Genomic DNA, 16525 nt, shown 5'->3' with positions numbered 1-16525 from the left:
GATATTTTTTTTTGTGTGCACTTGCATCATAATGATGATGATGTATGTTGGGATCCAGCAAAAAAAAACCCCAACCTTTAGGAACAATTGGACAACTGTTGTTATATTGTAGCAATTCCGTTCTCCTTAGGTAGATTCAGACAACATCCTTCTCCAGGCTGTCAGGGATCAAAGAAAGCAGAGTTGGAAAAAACTGAGGTTTATGTATTGTCTTATGTTCTGTTTTAACAAAGACTACAAAACCTTTCTGGAAAGGGAGCTGCACTGAATGACACTTATGACATAAGAATGGCGAAAAATATTACAGAACTAAAACTTCCAGGCACCAAAAGCGTGTTTCATTTGAAACAATCAGTTTTGTTTGTTGGTTTCATGGGAAATGAATGGATGTTCCTAGTACTGTTTCTAAATTTATATTTGGTTTTGTTGTGTTTAGGGATATTATGATACTATGGATGCAGGTTATATGGATGAAGATGGCTATTTATACGTCCTGTCTCGAGCGGATGATGTGATCAATGTTGCCGGACACAGAATTTCTGCAGGTGCAATTGAAGAGGTTAGCATTGCCTGAGTGAATTTACAAGAGTGAATGAAGAAAGCTAAGACTGAAAATCTCACAAAATTTCTCATTTTCTTTCTACTTTTTTTTGTTTGCATTTCCATTGGTGCTTTTAAGCAAAACAATTGTTGCAAGTCCTTCCTGTTAAGGTGCTTTCCATAATAAATCTAGTCAATAATAAGGAGTTTGTTCCATGGGATTGATAAGACAGGAGTGATTTGACATTTGAAGGTGGAGTTAAGGGGCAATATGGTAGCATGGAAAGCATTCCTGTAAACTCTGATAACGTATTTATTTGGGAATACGTTAAGATAATTTAGGGTCAGTGTGCCAAGCAGTTTCACCAGCTACTGTAGTTACTTAGGTGCAGAAGCTTTTATTCGTAAAATACAGGTTTTAGTTGTGGTTTTTTTAATTGCTTGTTGTTGGCTGAATTTACATAGACTGACACTCAGTGCTTTTTTGATTTAAAGAATGAAGTCAAAATTTCTTCGTGACTAAGTATCCTTTATTGGCAGCGCTGGATGCATGGGGGATCCTTCCGCCTAATGTGCATCCAGCGCTGCCAATAAAGGATACTTAGTCACTAAGAAATTTTGACTTCGTTCTTTAAATCAATCTGGCGACCCAGGTGGGACACCTCTCTGCCGGGCTGTAGGACCCGCTGGGGATAGGACTCCCCAGGGTACCCCCAGGATTTCCCAGAGGGACTCCTTGACTCAACGGATCACTGCGGCGGCAGACAAGGACCCCATTGCTGTAAGTGACGGTATTCTTTATTTTGGTTTGTTTGTTTGGTAGACCGGTCATTTGGAACTGCCCGTAAGTCAAAAGTTAAACTTCTGCAGGGTGGTGTATACTTTTGTGGCTAGCACCTTAAGTATACGTTTGGTTTTGTTTGATTTTGTTGGCATTCAGTTGCCATTTGGAGCCTGGCAAGTTTGCTTATAGGGCTCGTTTGGTACAGTCTGGCTTATTCCAGTTTTCTGACTTACGGAATGTGGAATTTGACTCTGTTTATAGCCAAAATCACAACAACTATATTCTTGGTAATAATAGTGAGTTCTTGGTGTTGCTGTAGAGAGATACCTGCATGCTGCATTTTGTAAGTGTTAAGTGTACTCTGTTAGTGTGAAGTGGGAAAATGGGAGGAAAACAAAGTGGTGGAGTTTTAAAGAAAAGCCCTTTTTGAGTCATTGGAAGGATATTGGAGGATCCGCTGGTGGAAATGTGAATAGGAAAACATTGATAAAATATTGTAATCAATGGTGGCCGCTTTATAAGCTGGAATGTGGAGAAAAGTGGCCTTTTAATTAATAATTATAAGGTTATTAATAATTGTTATAATCATTTATGCTGGAAATGTGAGAACATTTCTGTATTAAGTATATTATAAATGTTGGTATGTGGTTATTGTCTTGAACATCTGAGGGGTGAATGTGAACCTCTATATGTTTTAAAGTGTATATGGTGTAAAGAATTATTGTATGTATGGTGGGGACAAGAAATTGAATGCCCTAACTGTAAGGTTTGGATGCCTTGGGATAAGAGAGAAAGCTGTAAGTGAAATTAGAGTGGCCTGCTGTAAGTGAAATTAGAGTCGTCTGTGGCTGGGATAGGGATTGAGATAACGAAGTGGTGGAATAGTAAGAAAGAGTCTGTTGGGATGTGTTTTAAGTCACTGGAAGGAAATGGGGGGGCTGCCTGGGAGAAGTGTGAATAAGAGAACTTTGGTTAAGTGCTGTAATCAGTGGTGGCCCCTGTATAAGTTGAGGGATGGAGAGACATGGCCCTTAAACGGGACACTGAATTATAATGTTTTATTACAGTAAATGTTGTTCTTGAGGTGAGAGGAAAATGGGATGAAGTAATGTGTGCTGATATGTTTCTGTGACAGGAGGAGTGTGGGATTAACACCACCTGATCTTTGATTATGGCTCTAGAAAAGGACAGGAAAAAAAACTAAAAAACAACTGAGACCTAAACTAGAAAGATGTTCTGGTTGAAATATTTGTATACAAAAAAAAAAAAAAAGAAAAAAGAAAAAAAAAAAAAGAGAGCTCAGGTTGTGGTTCCTTCTGTGGAGCAACCAGAATGAAACAGGTTGTAAGATAAAAACTTGTACTAATGTATGTAAGATCTGAAGCGGGAGGGGGGTGGGGTGGGGGGTTGGAGAATCAAAGACTGTGTGAAAGTGTTAAAGTATTGGAGTGAGTTTGTACAACCCCCCCGTACCCCCTCGCTGGGCTGTGGGGGTTATTGGCATAAAAACTAAAATAAAATACACTCTGTAGTAGTTCTACTGATGTAAATCTGTGTGTTTTACCATGACAGTGACTTGTTATGGGGTGCACAGATGAAACTCTGCATTGACAACAAAGTACAAGGAATAAGGTTGGTCAAGTGCCTCCTGCCACAATCAAGGGCAAGACTGGGTTGGCCTCTGTATTTGCCACCAAGAAGAATCTTGAGCTCTGCTGTTGGCTGCAACCCAGTAGGCGTTGAGCGGTGGGAACATATGCCATGCCAGACCTTGATGTGAGGAGTGGCCCCCTCCGTTATAAGAGGGTCATCCAGGAAGGAAGAACATAAGATGACCCATTGAGGCACTGATCTGGAAATTGGAAACTGCCTGGCCAACCATGAGGCCAGACAAGTAGCAGAGGAGGTAGGAAAGGAGGAATTATCCTTAATACCAGATGGTAAAATCCAAACTATAAGTACAGATCAGGAGCCAAACTATTCTAAAGAAAACTTAAAGCTAATTCAGGACATGAATGATAAAGTAAGTGGACTTATTTGAGGGATGGTCGTATAGTGGTACCATCCAATTTAATATGGACCACAGCCCTAACAGAACATAATAAGACACATTGGGGAGCTGATGATTTATATAAAAGTCTAAATCAGAAATTGATAGGGCGAAACTTGTATACTGTAATAAAACAGGTGACTCAGCAATGTGAATTGTGTTTGAAAATTAGCCAGGGCAACAGTGGCAAGCTGATTTTTCCAAACTCCCAAGGGGGGTAGCAATATTTATTACATGAATGGACACCCCAAGGTATCATACAGTATTATGCACCTGCAACTTGGAATCCTAATGAACTCATTAGTGGTGCTCGAGAACCTATCTACAATCTGAATAGTGTCATTCGTCTACAGGCTGTCTCGGAAATTATTACTAACAGACCAAGCAACTCAAATATGAAATGCAATTTATTAACACAGGATGGTTCTCGATTACCTGCTAGCCGAAGAAGGAGGTGTTTGTGGTAAATTAAATGTTTCCAATTGTTGTTTGAAAATTGATGACAATCATGAATTAGTTAAACAAATCACATATCCAAACTTGGAAAGACTGGAACATTGACTTGTTTTCCTGGCTTCCCAGGAGCCCCTGGGTAAAACGAATTTTATTTTATTTGTTATGTGGATTAGCCACCTTATTGTTTTTGCCATGTGCTGTTCCATGTTTTATAAGATTAATTCAACATGTTATAACTAACATGCAATTTGCTACTATGGTTTCACCCAATGGTGTTAAACAAATTTGAGTAGTATGCTGAAATGTACAGTTGACAATACAGATTATATAGTTAACACAATAACAATTTAATAACAAACAAGAATCTGGAAATACTATTAACAATTCATATAACAATGTAGGCTGATTAAAAATAAAAATAGAATAGCAAAGAAAGAAACCGCCAGGAAAGCATAGATGAGGATATGGTAACGCCTTTTATACTTTTCCACCTCCGCCATAAGTTCTTGACGTGTGACAGCAGAAAAATGCACCCTCTGCCTAAACAACAACAGGAAGAAAAACAAAAGGTTTGTTCCCCTTTCTAATGAACCATATAGGTTAAACGTTTTGAGAACACTCACCGTACAGAATGTTCAGAGGGGGAAATGTGCACTCTAGACCCTTCTTCCCTGGCAGGTGACGCGGTGGTCTGGTGGTGAGAAAACATTACATTGAAAACAGGGACCTGTCGTTTGACCGTAGTGCCATAAATGTTACCATTAACAGACTTACCGGAGTGGTATGGTCAGGAAATGGGTTTGGGACTTCATCTGGACACGCAGTAGCCATTTTTTATCACACGAATGATCCGTGTATACCTTTGAACATGCACATGTGCATTTTTAAACCCCACAGAATGTATTAGAAAAATCTGGAAAGATTGCGCATGCGAAATGCTTATAGTCCGTCCAGTTATGATAGTGACGCATGTCAAAAAGGAATGTGTTAAGCAACTATAGTATTTGATTTTTGCTCTAAGTATTGGTTTAAGTTTTTTTTTTATAGGTTACCCAACCCTTTTGATTTGATTTGAAAACCGTGTGTTAGGCACCCAATAAATTTAATGAACTCCTCGACAGCCAGTAAACAACAAATAACAATTTATTAACAAACATGAACTAGAAATTGGATAATGGAATAACAATCCAGCAAAGTCTCATGTAATGCAAAAAAACCCCAGACTACTTCGCTCGTGAATCCATCACAGTCCTGAATAATGTCGGGGTCCATCTGTTCCCTCCATGGTAGTCTGTGCCTGGTCCTTGGTATTTCTCTTCACGAATTGACGAAGATGAACAGAAACGAATAACAAGTCACATGGTAACTTTGCTGGAGATCAACATTTTCCTTTTGTTTATATAACAGTCTCTCGCACTCTCCTTTGATATCCCACGAGTTCCACTGTTCAGGACGAATTGCGAGGAGGAGATCGTACTCTTCTATACTGGCGTGACCAAAAGCACTCACAGAAACACATACTGATGGTTACTGTAGTCACGATAATGCAAAGGCTGAACAGCAAAACCGTGCAGAGTGTGTCATCTCCTGCTCCCATCTTTTCAAATGGTAAAGATTGTTTGTGGCGAGACAAACAAATTGTTCCGTGACCCTCCTAGTCGAGGTTCAGGCTAACACCCTGACCAAAACTGCACAATGAAAAACACATGCGCAGCCACAAATTGGACCCAACCTTAAAGGGGCATGAAAATTTAAATGCTCAGCTCCTGATTCTTGATTCTTAATGACAGTTAAACAAGTATTGGGAACAAGGGCCAGAGGGTTAGATCAACCAATCCACTCCTTTTAAACCTGGTAACTATGTGTATATAAAGACTTTTTCAGGAAAACCTTTGGAAGAAAAATGGGAAGGACCACTGCTGCATTCACATTGAGTTACATACACAAATGTAACTCAAGATGTGGAACATGATCTAGACCTATTAGGTAAAATTGAAAAGGAAACAGAATCAATTCAAGAAGATAATGTCAGAAGGTTGGCTGGGGAAAATTTTTAACAAATTGGGATGGAATCTAAGCTCTTGGATACAATCTATAATCAAAACTTTGTTTCTGTTACTGATTGTCTTTCTGATGATCATGCTAATATATGCTTGTTTGAAGAAACAGTTTATCAATAGAATTGCAGTCAATCGCATGATCATGAGAAAAGTACCAACCATTCCACCAAGATACAGTTCACCACCAAAATATGCTGAAACAACTGCTATGTAAATAATGCGAAAGTATTGAAATAACAATTTTCAACACTTTCAAAGGGGGGAAATGTTACAGATTTGCTAAAATAATTTTAATAGAAATATAGAGGAATAAGAAATATATTCTAATGAAACTAGTAGTTGCACAACAAAAGTGGCTATAAAATCCTCTGTACAGCCCTGTACCAAGGCTAAGAACTTATATTTACTCAAAGAATGTAGGTATAGTAATTAGGCCATGTAACCATAGTTTGTTGGAAATAATTAATGAAATAACTTATAAACAGGCCCCTTGTTAGAGAAGGTTAAAGAAAGAGAAACAGACTCCTCCTTTCATCAGTTATCTAGAGGGAGCGACTAAAAGAAACAAGCAGAAGAAACAGATGGTCGACAAGGACATAAATTAGCTCAGACCAATAAGAGCACTGCAAACTTGCAAGACCATCAGATACCAGGCAAAAGGTGAAAAGTACCATGAGGAAGACTTATGGCCTTCCTCCCAAAGACCACTGCCTACGTCCCGGAGACCCCTGCCCACAATTCTTGGAAGAATTTGCGCAAGCGCGAAGGACGGATAAGCTAATTAACATACAAAGCGAGAGTATGTTAATGATTTTTGGGAAATACTATGTTTATGCATGAATACTTAATGAATATGTATGAATAAGTTCTGTATGAGGTGCATGATTTTGGTGGAGCGATCCCCCATGCACCCAGCGCTGCTGAATAAAGATAACCTCCGCTCACTCGAATATTGGTAACTGATTCTTCAAATCATTTTCTTGATTTGAAGTGTTTCCATCACAGTTTCTTGACAGCTATTTTGTCTCTTACTGTATGAGCGGTACTAAACGAACAATGAAAATTTCTGTAAAAGAACCCCTGCTGTTAAATTGAAAGTCATTAATGTAATACCCATGGAAGTCAAAAAGTTGAAAATAGTGCAGTCCGTAACAGTACCAGAATTTCATACCCTTGTTCCCTCACCTCCCTGGAACCACTGGGATTGATTGCCAGTTACAAATTTCCCTGACAACATACCAATTGCTTATTCAGGAAGCGTAGGAAGAGATGTGCCGGACATGTACAAGGGAAAAATACAATTTTAAGGACTCTGAATTAACTATTCACTAAAACACAAACTAATCTGTTAGTCATTTTTTGCTTTCTAATGTCTGTTAGTCTAGTGACTGTTTTTTAAAAGGCTAGGAAAAAAAAAAGAGAATAGAAGAAATTCTAGTTACGTAGAAGTGAACAAATTCAGATAAACATAGGCAATCCTTGGAGGATTGGTCAGCCAGGGAGCTGAACCAGCTGCTGCCCTGACTCGACTCTATGGAGATGTAAAGGTGGCTTTCAGTCCGCTTAAACCTCTTTGAAGTAATATTTTTGGTGTTGCTCTACTAAGGTACAGCAGGGAATCTCATCCCCACTCCTTACTGCTCTACTGCTCTTGGGCTGAGCTGAGCATTGCTTTTTTGCTTCAGGCTGAATCTGAAGGTAATATAACAAATGGTGAATTGGATCATCTCCTCAGCTGTATTACCTTCGTATCCATCAATCCTGAGCTTTGTCTGTTTTTGTCCCTGCTAGTTAAGTCTTTCTGCTAGAAACAAAAAATGTGTCATCACTACAAAATTCTAGAAGGTTTTCTATTCACATTTTGAACAAAGCTAAAAAGTGTTGTTGATGTGTGCACAGCAAATTGCTAGTTAAATGGGAAAGCGTTAACAAGACTACAATTAGCTCTTCAGTAAGATTGGTAAATATAGAATTAGGCGTTCACTGAATCGCCATTTAATTAAGTGACAGTCACCTTGTTCAGCAAGTGTATTGTCTGCATTTACATTATAGCTGCATTACAAGCTTAATGAGTTTTTACTTAGTGCTTTGACTAACAATTTTAGCTTTATTATGTTCCAAACATTTAGGGTTTTTGTCTAAGGTATTTGTTAGTATTGTTGGAACTTCATCTTTACTGCAGTGCAGTATGTGTTACCGTTTACCTTGCCAGTCAGTGAAGGTTAAAAATTATGATAACCTCAGTTTACGCTGATCCATGCATCATTTTTCTCTGTACATCTATGGTGTCCCTGGCTTGCCTTGACTCTTTCTGAAAGAGCCCAAGTCAAACCTTGCCTGCTTGAGGCTACAGACTTGAAATCAAGGAATTTAGGATGAGAAATCCCCTTCATCGTGGTGGGGTTTCTGTCTGCTGCTGCATTAGACATCTGTCTTTGTGCCCAGTGATCATTCCAGGAATGCCATTTCACTTCCTTGAGATTTTTCTTGATTGTAAACAATTTTTAAACTGTGATGAGTCTTTTTCAGCTTTTTACAAAGTTTGAGAGTTTTAGATTAATATTTACATTTTAAATCATGTAAAATTAGCTGTCCCAAAGTTGATAGGATTTTGGATAGATTGAAGAAAAATACTACACTGACTGCAATATTGCAGCTTACCATAATAGTTTTATGAACAAGTGGCAGACTAGAGTAACACAAACAAGCTACTACAAAATGAGTTGGCAACACTTAAATCTCCACCATAGGCATCCTGTTAATGCCCAATAGGTAATTATAGTATTGATGGTAATGTTGGATTACTACAGACCTTTTTCCTATGTTGCTGTGGAAAATAATAGTTACTTTGATTGAAGACCTTACTAGTCCACTTCTCCATAATTCATTCCTCCCTCTTTTTTCTTTTTTTTTTTTTTTTTTTTTTTTTTTTTGGTTATATATGGCTATCAAGTTGCTGTGGTCAGGGTCAAGAAGTCAGATCAGCAGAGAATGGGTATTTATAGCAGGAAATGGACTGAGTTCTTGAGGCTCTGGACTAGAAGCAACCAAAGTGCATAAATATGTGATGCATTGAAATACCATGGAGATTTGGAGTTGTGTAAGACTCATTCCTGTATGATTTGTCAGTTTGGATACAATGACTTTGGGACAAAGTAGGCTGCATCTGAATTCAAGTGTACGTGTGCATATTTAGCTTCAGCATTTTTGCAGCAGGCTCCTCTGCCCTTCTAGTCCTGGGATAAGCCCAGCCAGAACTAACTTGTCTGTTGTGCTTGCTGTTCTATATATGGCTTATGCACATCCCATTTAATTCCTCTAAAAAATACACAGTTTCAAAAGCTGCATGTAAAATGTCATGCTTTTGTGCTTTGATAGAGCATTCCTCTGCTATTAAGCTAACTGTTTCCTGTTTGTGTTTTTGTAACATGGGATGTTTCTAGGAGCGTAGTTTGTGAAATGAGTATAGCTTCAGTCAAAGTATGCGAGAAACACTGTGCAGATTTATTTTGCTAAAAACTACTTGTTGTGTATTGTAGTAACCATGACACGAGACAGCCAGTTTCTCCTTCCTGTTGTGTCTGTAAATCCAAAGGATGTTAAAATCTGTTTTGAGGATGGGTTATGGGCGACCCTTTGAATTGTTCTTGCCACCACTGGTTTCACAGCCAGGTTACTCAAGAGCCTTCCCGTTGTTAATTGGAACAGCAGTGATTCAGCTTTCCATTCCTTCAGGATTTTTTTCTTCTGTCTTCTCTGTACCTTTCCTGTCATCTTCCTCATGCTGATGGCATTGTCTGAGTAGGCAATGCAAATGATGTGTTCCTACTTACTTAAAAAAAAAAAAGCCTTTATTGTTAAAACTTATTTTAGTTAGTCTTCCTTTCCGTCATCCCACTGTCTGATTTTGACAACAAATTATGTGAAGATCTGTTATTATCAAAGACGTAGTCCTTGTATGCACAGATAAATTAATATGCACAGTCACATTATGTTGGCCTCTGTGTGGCCTGTGTACAGGGTCACGTTAGGTCCTCTGTGTGGCTGAGTACGGAGGAAATGTTGAAAGTACTGTTGACAGCAAGATGCCCCAAGGGACAGTGATACCTACATGAAAAGATTCAGTTGCTTTGGAAGAGGATTCACAACTGCTAGTATCTTAAGTCCAGCTTTGTCCCAGACTTGGTGACACACATCTCAGAATGTACTGAGACATCTTGGTGACTTTTTTTCCCTAGGAAATGAGAACCTTAGCTGAGTGGAATGAAAAGAAAATCTCTCACTTGATTTCATAAAAGAGAGTTTGAGATATCAGTGCTACTGTCCATCACTTGTATAATTGCAGAAATGTGCAGTAGGAAGGAGGGGACTCTGGTCTGATTCCCTTTTTTGTCTAAGGAGGCTGACTCAGTGTTTCCCAGAGTGAGCTGAACTAGGCCGGCTGCAAGCTGGGGTAGGGCCTGGATTTGGCTTTTGTTGAAACTATGCCTTTGTGCAGCAAGGAGTGAAAAAGATACAAGTCAGAGAGAATGACCCAGTATGACTTTATAGCCCTATAGTAGGAGCACTTCTGTGGTTTTGGTCTTTACTCCGCGCACTTAACTCCATGTTACTTGTAATGTTAGGCTAATGTTATTTGTTCCACCAAAGATCTCACTAGCAAAACAAAAGATGTTCTCTCAAAGCTGTAAGGAAATTGCCTTTGCTTTGTTCTGTATTTGTATCTTGTGCTGCCATAGTTTTTATTTCTGATGTTTGTTCACAAACTACACATAAGTGTGTATGAAAGTATACGCATATGCATCTGCAACGTGTAGTTAGAATCCTGAGGTGTACTGACTAAATACTTTTTGCTGTCAAAATGTAAGAAATAAGCCTGTTTTTTACATCCATGCCTATGGATTTTTTTCACTGAAGCGTTCAGTTATTGTTAGTTCAGTTTAGTTCTGTTTTCTGTCCCTCAGTGTGTCCTTTTCCATCCTGCTGTGGCAGACTGTGCTGTGGTGGGCCAGGAGGATCCGCTAAAAGGACACGTCCCGTTTGCGCTGTGTGTACTGCGAGAAGGTGAGAGCTCGCTGGTGCTGATGTTACTAAGATTTGCAAAAGTTCCCTAAAAAGTAAAGGATATGAACTTCTTCACTAGATATAAAGACAGAAGAGGAGAAGATTTTGGAAGAGATTGTTGAGCAAGTTCGAAGTAACATTGGTCCAGTAGCAGCCTTCCAGAAGGGGGTGTTTGTAAAACAGCTGCCAAAAACACGCTCTGGCAAGATACCACGCTCAGCTCTTTCTGCCGTCGTCAGTGGGAAGCCATATAAGGTAAGCTGGAGATGCATTCTTTCATGAATTAGGCACACATGCACATCTGAAGACACAACATTATGGTTTCAGTTCTCTAGACCATTCTGCAACTGGTCTGTGACTTCAGGTAGCACGTTATATTTTATTTCTACTGTAATTTAATGTTCCAGGGCTTTCCAGATACTTTCTTCTTGATTTTTTGAAGGCTATATTTAGAAGGTTCTCTGAATGAAGTTCTGTTTCACTGTTGAAGGCCCACAATTTACTATCCCATGCTTTTGTATATTCTTCCTTTTCAGGTAACACCAACCATTGAAGATGCCAGCGTGTTTAAACACATTGAAGAAGTGCTAAAGAAAAATCAAATGGGATAATAACGCTGGTAACAAATTACTGAAGTATACAAAGAGCCTTTCTGTTAGGAAATACCACGTTTCAAAAACTAGTAATGATTTGGGCTAAATTTTTTTAACTTCAGAAATTTTACTGTGTTCTTTACCATATTGTCACAGGCAATGAAGCATACTGAAGTCTCTGCAGGTTGTCATTATATGCTGGATATTAAGATTGCTAAGACTTGCAAACAGAATTCACACATTTCTATAGCCTTAAAAGGAAGGAGTCACTGGATTATCTGTCTCATACGATATCATGTAACCTTACATTTCAGTCCATTATTGTATAATGTGAACAGTAACTTGAGTTTGGCTAAAACAGCTTACAAAAAGTAAGCCTGAGGACAGCATAAATAGGAATTCTAATGTGAAAATCATTGCAGACATAAATTGTCCTCACTTGTAAACTATGAGCCTTTACATCTTTTAAATTTTTATAAATTTTATAATTAATTTTCTTGATTCCGGGGTATTTTTTTTGCTGAAGTATTTCTGCTATGAATTAGATTCCTATAGGTTTTTTACTCAGTAACTTTCTGAAGTGTCTTTTTTGTAGAATACTGGATAATTTTTGGCTTTCGGATCTGTGAAAATGTTGATTTGTCCATAGTAATATTCAGTAAACCCCATGTATTTTAAATAAAGACAGGCAATTTACACTTTGCATTTTCTGATAATTTTGTTGCGGTTTGTACCACTTATGATAAGGATAACCAAAATGTGCTTTTGCTGACATAATTAGGTGTTTCAGGTTCACTGAGATATATATAAGCAAGAAATTCAGCAAATACAGATACTAGGCAGCCCATTCTTGACGTTACAGGCTGTTTCATAGTACTTACAGGATTCTCAACAAACGAAGGGATGGAGGATACATTCGCTGCATCCATTACTTCTCAAGCTGCAGGCTTTTAATTGAACAATACATTTAAAAATCCTTTTTAAAATACACATTCATAGAAAAGTTTAAAAGCACAGAAGTTACTCAAACTGGGCAATGCTTTCCAGAGGAGAAAACAGTAAGCAGTACGCAAATTCAGATGATGATGGTATAAAAGAGAGGTGTTCCACACTTTGGTGAAGCTAAGGTGGAAGTTAAGTCTAGACCTATTTTGCTATGTTAGTGTGTCCTTGAAAGAGTCCAAAAATAGTTATCTCCCATTGGATAGAGGTAAGGATGATAGGCCTCTTAAGTGACAAAATAAATCGGCAGATAGATGTAGGAGCTAGAAGGTGATAAGTGCTAATTAACATGAGCCAAACCCTGATGTTGCTTTGTGCCTGTGACTTCTGTAGTCAATGAGCTCTGTTAGTTACGTAGGAAATAAATAAAATGCGCCTGTGGTTTTTCGCCAGGGACTGCATGCAGCTGAGCCAACCATGCTGAACCAGGTTGTACAGTCATATAAACCAGGCTAGACTGAGTCTGTGCTGTACTTGTTTTTTTGCCAGATAATTGCATAACATAGCCACCTGGCTCAGCTGTTTGAGTTGAAAATCATAATCTGAACAGGGAGTCAAAAGCACTTAGAAGACTCAGTAAAGGCTACTGATGCTTTACAGTAGATATGCTAACTCTACACATTAGTGATTTATATATGGGAGTATATTTTGCTCCTCAGAGATGTCCTGGTAACTTTCCCAAAATACTTCTTATATAAGTTGCAATTTGTTGAAGGTATTATTTTCTTCTGGATGGATTATTCAAATATCAAGGCTTTAGTAGGAGGCCCATGCCAAATAACAGAATGCCTTGCAGAGACTACTGAGTGTTTTTTAGTTTCACAGTGCTGCAACTTAGCAACCTGTGCTGAACAGCTACAGGGCAAGAGAGAGATCTTGGGAGTTGTCACTGATGTTTTTTTTCAGTCAATGAGACACCTCAAGGGTCTTATCACAGAGAAACTGTAGCACATTCATGAGGTGCATAGCTATTACTTTTTTATACAGTGAAAGCTGAGATGTTGTGTATGTTTGCTGTAGTTATCCTGGCTGCTGCCATCATGTTGTAATTGCATAAGCAGGGAAGGGGAACTAATTAGTGAGAGCACAAGCCCTCTAGTAAAGATACTGCAAAAAGATGTCAGAGAATAATTTCCTAGATCTTGTATGGTTTACACAATGACATCTTATGTTCCTACACCAGTTTCTCTGTTTGTAAGGAAAGGTAACCTGTTTTCTAGTTTGGGGCTCTTTTTTTTTAAAGAAGAGAGAATTAATATCAGATATTTTTTTTTAAAAAAACCCAACAACAACATTAGTAATGGATATTTAGGCACTTACCTTTCTGAGGGGCTATTTGCTCATATTAATACTGACAATAAACAATTTTCTGTCCTCTGAACTGTTTGTGAAGAGCTTGAATAGTTAACATTCTTAATCCATGACGAAAATATTTGTAATAACTTCTGCTTTCTATGGAAGGCTGAGCAGCTTTTTTTTAGTTTTTTTTAGAAACCTCCCATGCCGTGCCCCCCCCCTCCCTTTTTTTTCTTTTTTTTTTTTTTTCTTTTTTTTTTTCTGTTTTGGTGGGAATCATTTAAGGTCAAGACTGGGATAAAATAGAGGAGCAGAGTGGTCAGGTGTACTCACTCTGCTACTGATCTGGTAATGTGAAGAATTCCAGAAATGCCAGATGTCTCATTCATCAGCATTCAGAAAACCCAGGCAAAGAAAGCCACCTTATTGCAGAAGTACAGTATGGAAAAATAGTTGTTTTACAGGCATTGCTTTTTTTTCCCAGAAGCAGCCTTTTGCTGAGGAAATGTGATTGCAGATGCTTTGTCTACAGCTTTAGCTTTGTGCCAAGCTGGAGAAAGGGAGAAGGACACAGCTCTGGTGCTGCCCAACAACCTGGTTATACCAGCAAGGAAGAACAAGCCCCTTTAACAAGTGGTAGGAGAGCACTCATTTTCTTAATTTTTTTTTTAGAGAGGAGAAGCATGTAGGTAGATCTGAATGGTCAGGGGGTTATGGAAACTTGGCTGGAAGAGGCTGATGTAGTGATTGTTCCCAGCATACTGAAAGGGTTGGAGCTAACTAGACAACATTTAGCATGGCCATAATTTCTAGCTGTTGAGAGTACAGCTTCAGCTCACGTGGGGGACACAAGGATGTACTAGGAGATTTTATATGTTAGCATTAGATAAAACTGTAGTCACAATAATAGTCTTTTCAATACATATTTTTAATTCTTTTGGTCTGTTTTCTTCTACTGTGAAATAAATAATCTGGGGGTGCTGTACTCATGGGGCAGGATAACTGCAGCTTTGGTTGCAAGATCTTGCTCGTTCTTTTCCTCAACACACCTCATTCCCCTCCGCCCCCCGAATTTGAGCGTGGGCTATGACAGTGCAGGCGGCAAAATAAATTCCATAAAATGGGAGCTGGCGGTTACAAGGGGAGGTGTGTTCAAATGATACCGCAACCACTCAGCATGGTGTTTGCAGTGCTTTACTTCGTGACGTTCTGGACCAAAATAAGTCCAAAGGAGGCTGAGGGAGGAGAAGAAGGAGCATCAGCAATGATGTCAGTTAAGCCCGAGCAACTGTGAGTGAAAGAGCCGGTGTCTTTACAGAGTTGTGTGCTAACCCAAGCCCTCATAGCGTACCCATCAGCAAGTTTAGTGCTCCCTCTCGTGGCAGATTCTGACCAGTAAATCCGTCGTAACTCGTTAGTGGCAAAACGTGCTTGTGGTTAGCTATACGTATCTGGCATCCAAACTATTTTAATGCTACTATGTACCAAGCTTAATAGACTTATAAACACAGATAGCACTGAATTCTTTTTTATTGACACTGGGTGGGTGGGTGGGGGGGAATCTTTCACCATCTGATCAACTGAAGTTTGCCAAATGAAAATAGACAAAACAAATGTTTATGTACGTGCAAACATTGCAGATCAAACTGCTAAAAGAAATAACTAAAAGACAGGTCTTGTGCTAAGATCAAGCAGCAGAAAAATAGCAAATAGGTAAATGACTATTAAGTAGGTCTTACTTTGAAACTTCCCATTTAAACAAAGAATAAACAACAATAACACCACCAAATAAAGCCACAGCAGGTAATAGTTGCTCTTCTAAACTTTTATACACTATATATTAATCACTCTGTCTTTCAGTTATTTCCTCTGATAAAACTGACTTCTGTGAAGTCTCAGCAAGGCCATCTTGGCTAAAAGCGTAACATTAGACAGGAGCCTGTCTAATGCCCTGTTGTAATGAAGAAATGGTGGGGGTTGGCTTCTCTTTTCTTTTTCTTTGTTGAATATATCTGGAAACAAGAATCTGATTCTATGCACATATTAGATTTAATTTTCCAATGCTGGCTGGTGTCTGAAGATCCTGGAACAAAAAGGTGGCTCTTGGTAAAGCAAGATTCTTCTTGGTCCGCAGGTAACATAGAAGAAAGTTTTTGTTTTTTTGTATAAATCATGTTTTATTAAATTGCCTTTTTTTTCCTTTTTTTTTTTTTTTTTTTTTTTTTTGTAAACAGTTCTTCTGGGTTTGTTTATTTGTTTTTAAGAGGTGAGCCATCATGGTGCTTCTCTATAGATAGCTAACATTTCCATTTTGTCTTTAGAGATCCATTTTGGCTCCAGTTCCAGGTTATGTCATTCTGTTATACATCATCAGAGGCAGGTGTTCACCTTTAAGTATTGACAGATTTTCTCAGTAGGAATATGTTGAAGCTTCTAACTCTGCTAAACATATTAATTTGACTGTTACAATCCAAAAACTGTAAAAATGGTGAAATGAAAAGATACAAACAGTATTATTGACACTGTATTGTCAAATGTTTGCACTGAGACCCCATGTACCATATATTTTATTTTTAAAAAATCATATTTATATCCATTTACATAAGACTTACACATTTTAAAAGAAATACATACACAGGAAATACATAAATGTCTAGTATTTTACAGTAAAACAGATGGA

At 38.4% G+C, this 16525-nt stretch overlaps 1 protein-coding gene and 1 long non-coding RNA gene across 6 annotated transcripts in view; both read left to right on the top strand.

Moving 5' to 3' along the window:
* Window positions 1–12250, top strand: part of ACSS3 (acyl-CoA synthetase short chain family member 3) — a 98891-nt gene extending 86641 nt beyond the window's left edge. For all 5 annotated transcript variants that reach the window (XM_055808435.1, XM_055808437.1, XM_055808436.1 and 2 more), the window contains 4 exons: window positions 437–559; window positions 10855–10954; window positions 11034–11209; window positions 11491–12250. In XM_055808435.1, the coding sequence (XP_055664410.1) occupies window positions 437–559; window positions 10855–10954; window positions 11034–11209; window positions 11491–11565 (474 nt within the window). In that variant the 3' untranslated portion in view covers window positions 11566–12250. The remainder of the gene's footprint in view (window positions 1–436; window positions 560–10854; window positions 10955–11033; window positions 11210–11490) is intronic.
* Window positions 12251–14102: 1852 nt separating this feature from the next.
* Window positions 14103–15611, top strand: LOC129784794 (uncharacterized). Its single transcript, XR_008747882.1, has 2 exons — window positions 14103–14481; window positions 15036–15611. It is a non-coding gene; the product is annotated as an uncharacterized LOC129784794 (long non-coding RNA).
* The last annotated feature ends 914 nt before the right edge of the window (window positions 15612–16525 follow it).

Source organism: Falco peregrinus, chromosome 6 (assembly GCF_023634155.1).
Source record: "Falco peregrinus isolate bFalPer1 chromosome 6, bFalPer1.pri, whole genome shotgun sequence".
NCBI lineage: Eukaryota > Metazoa > Chordata > Aves > Falconiformes > Falconidae > Falco > Falco peregrinus.
The sequence above is the reverse complement of the archived record's forward strand: the minus strand, read 5'-3'. Positions and strand labels throughout refer to the sequence as shown.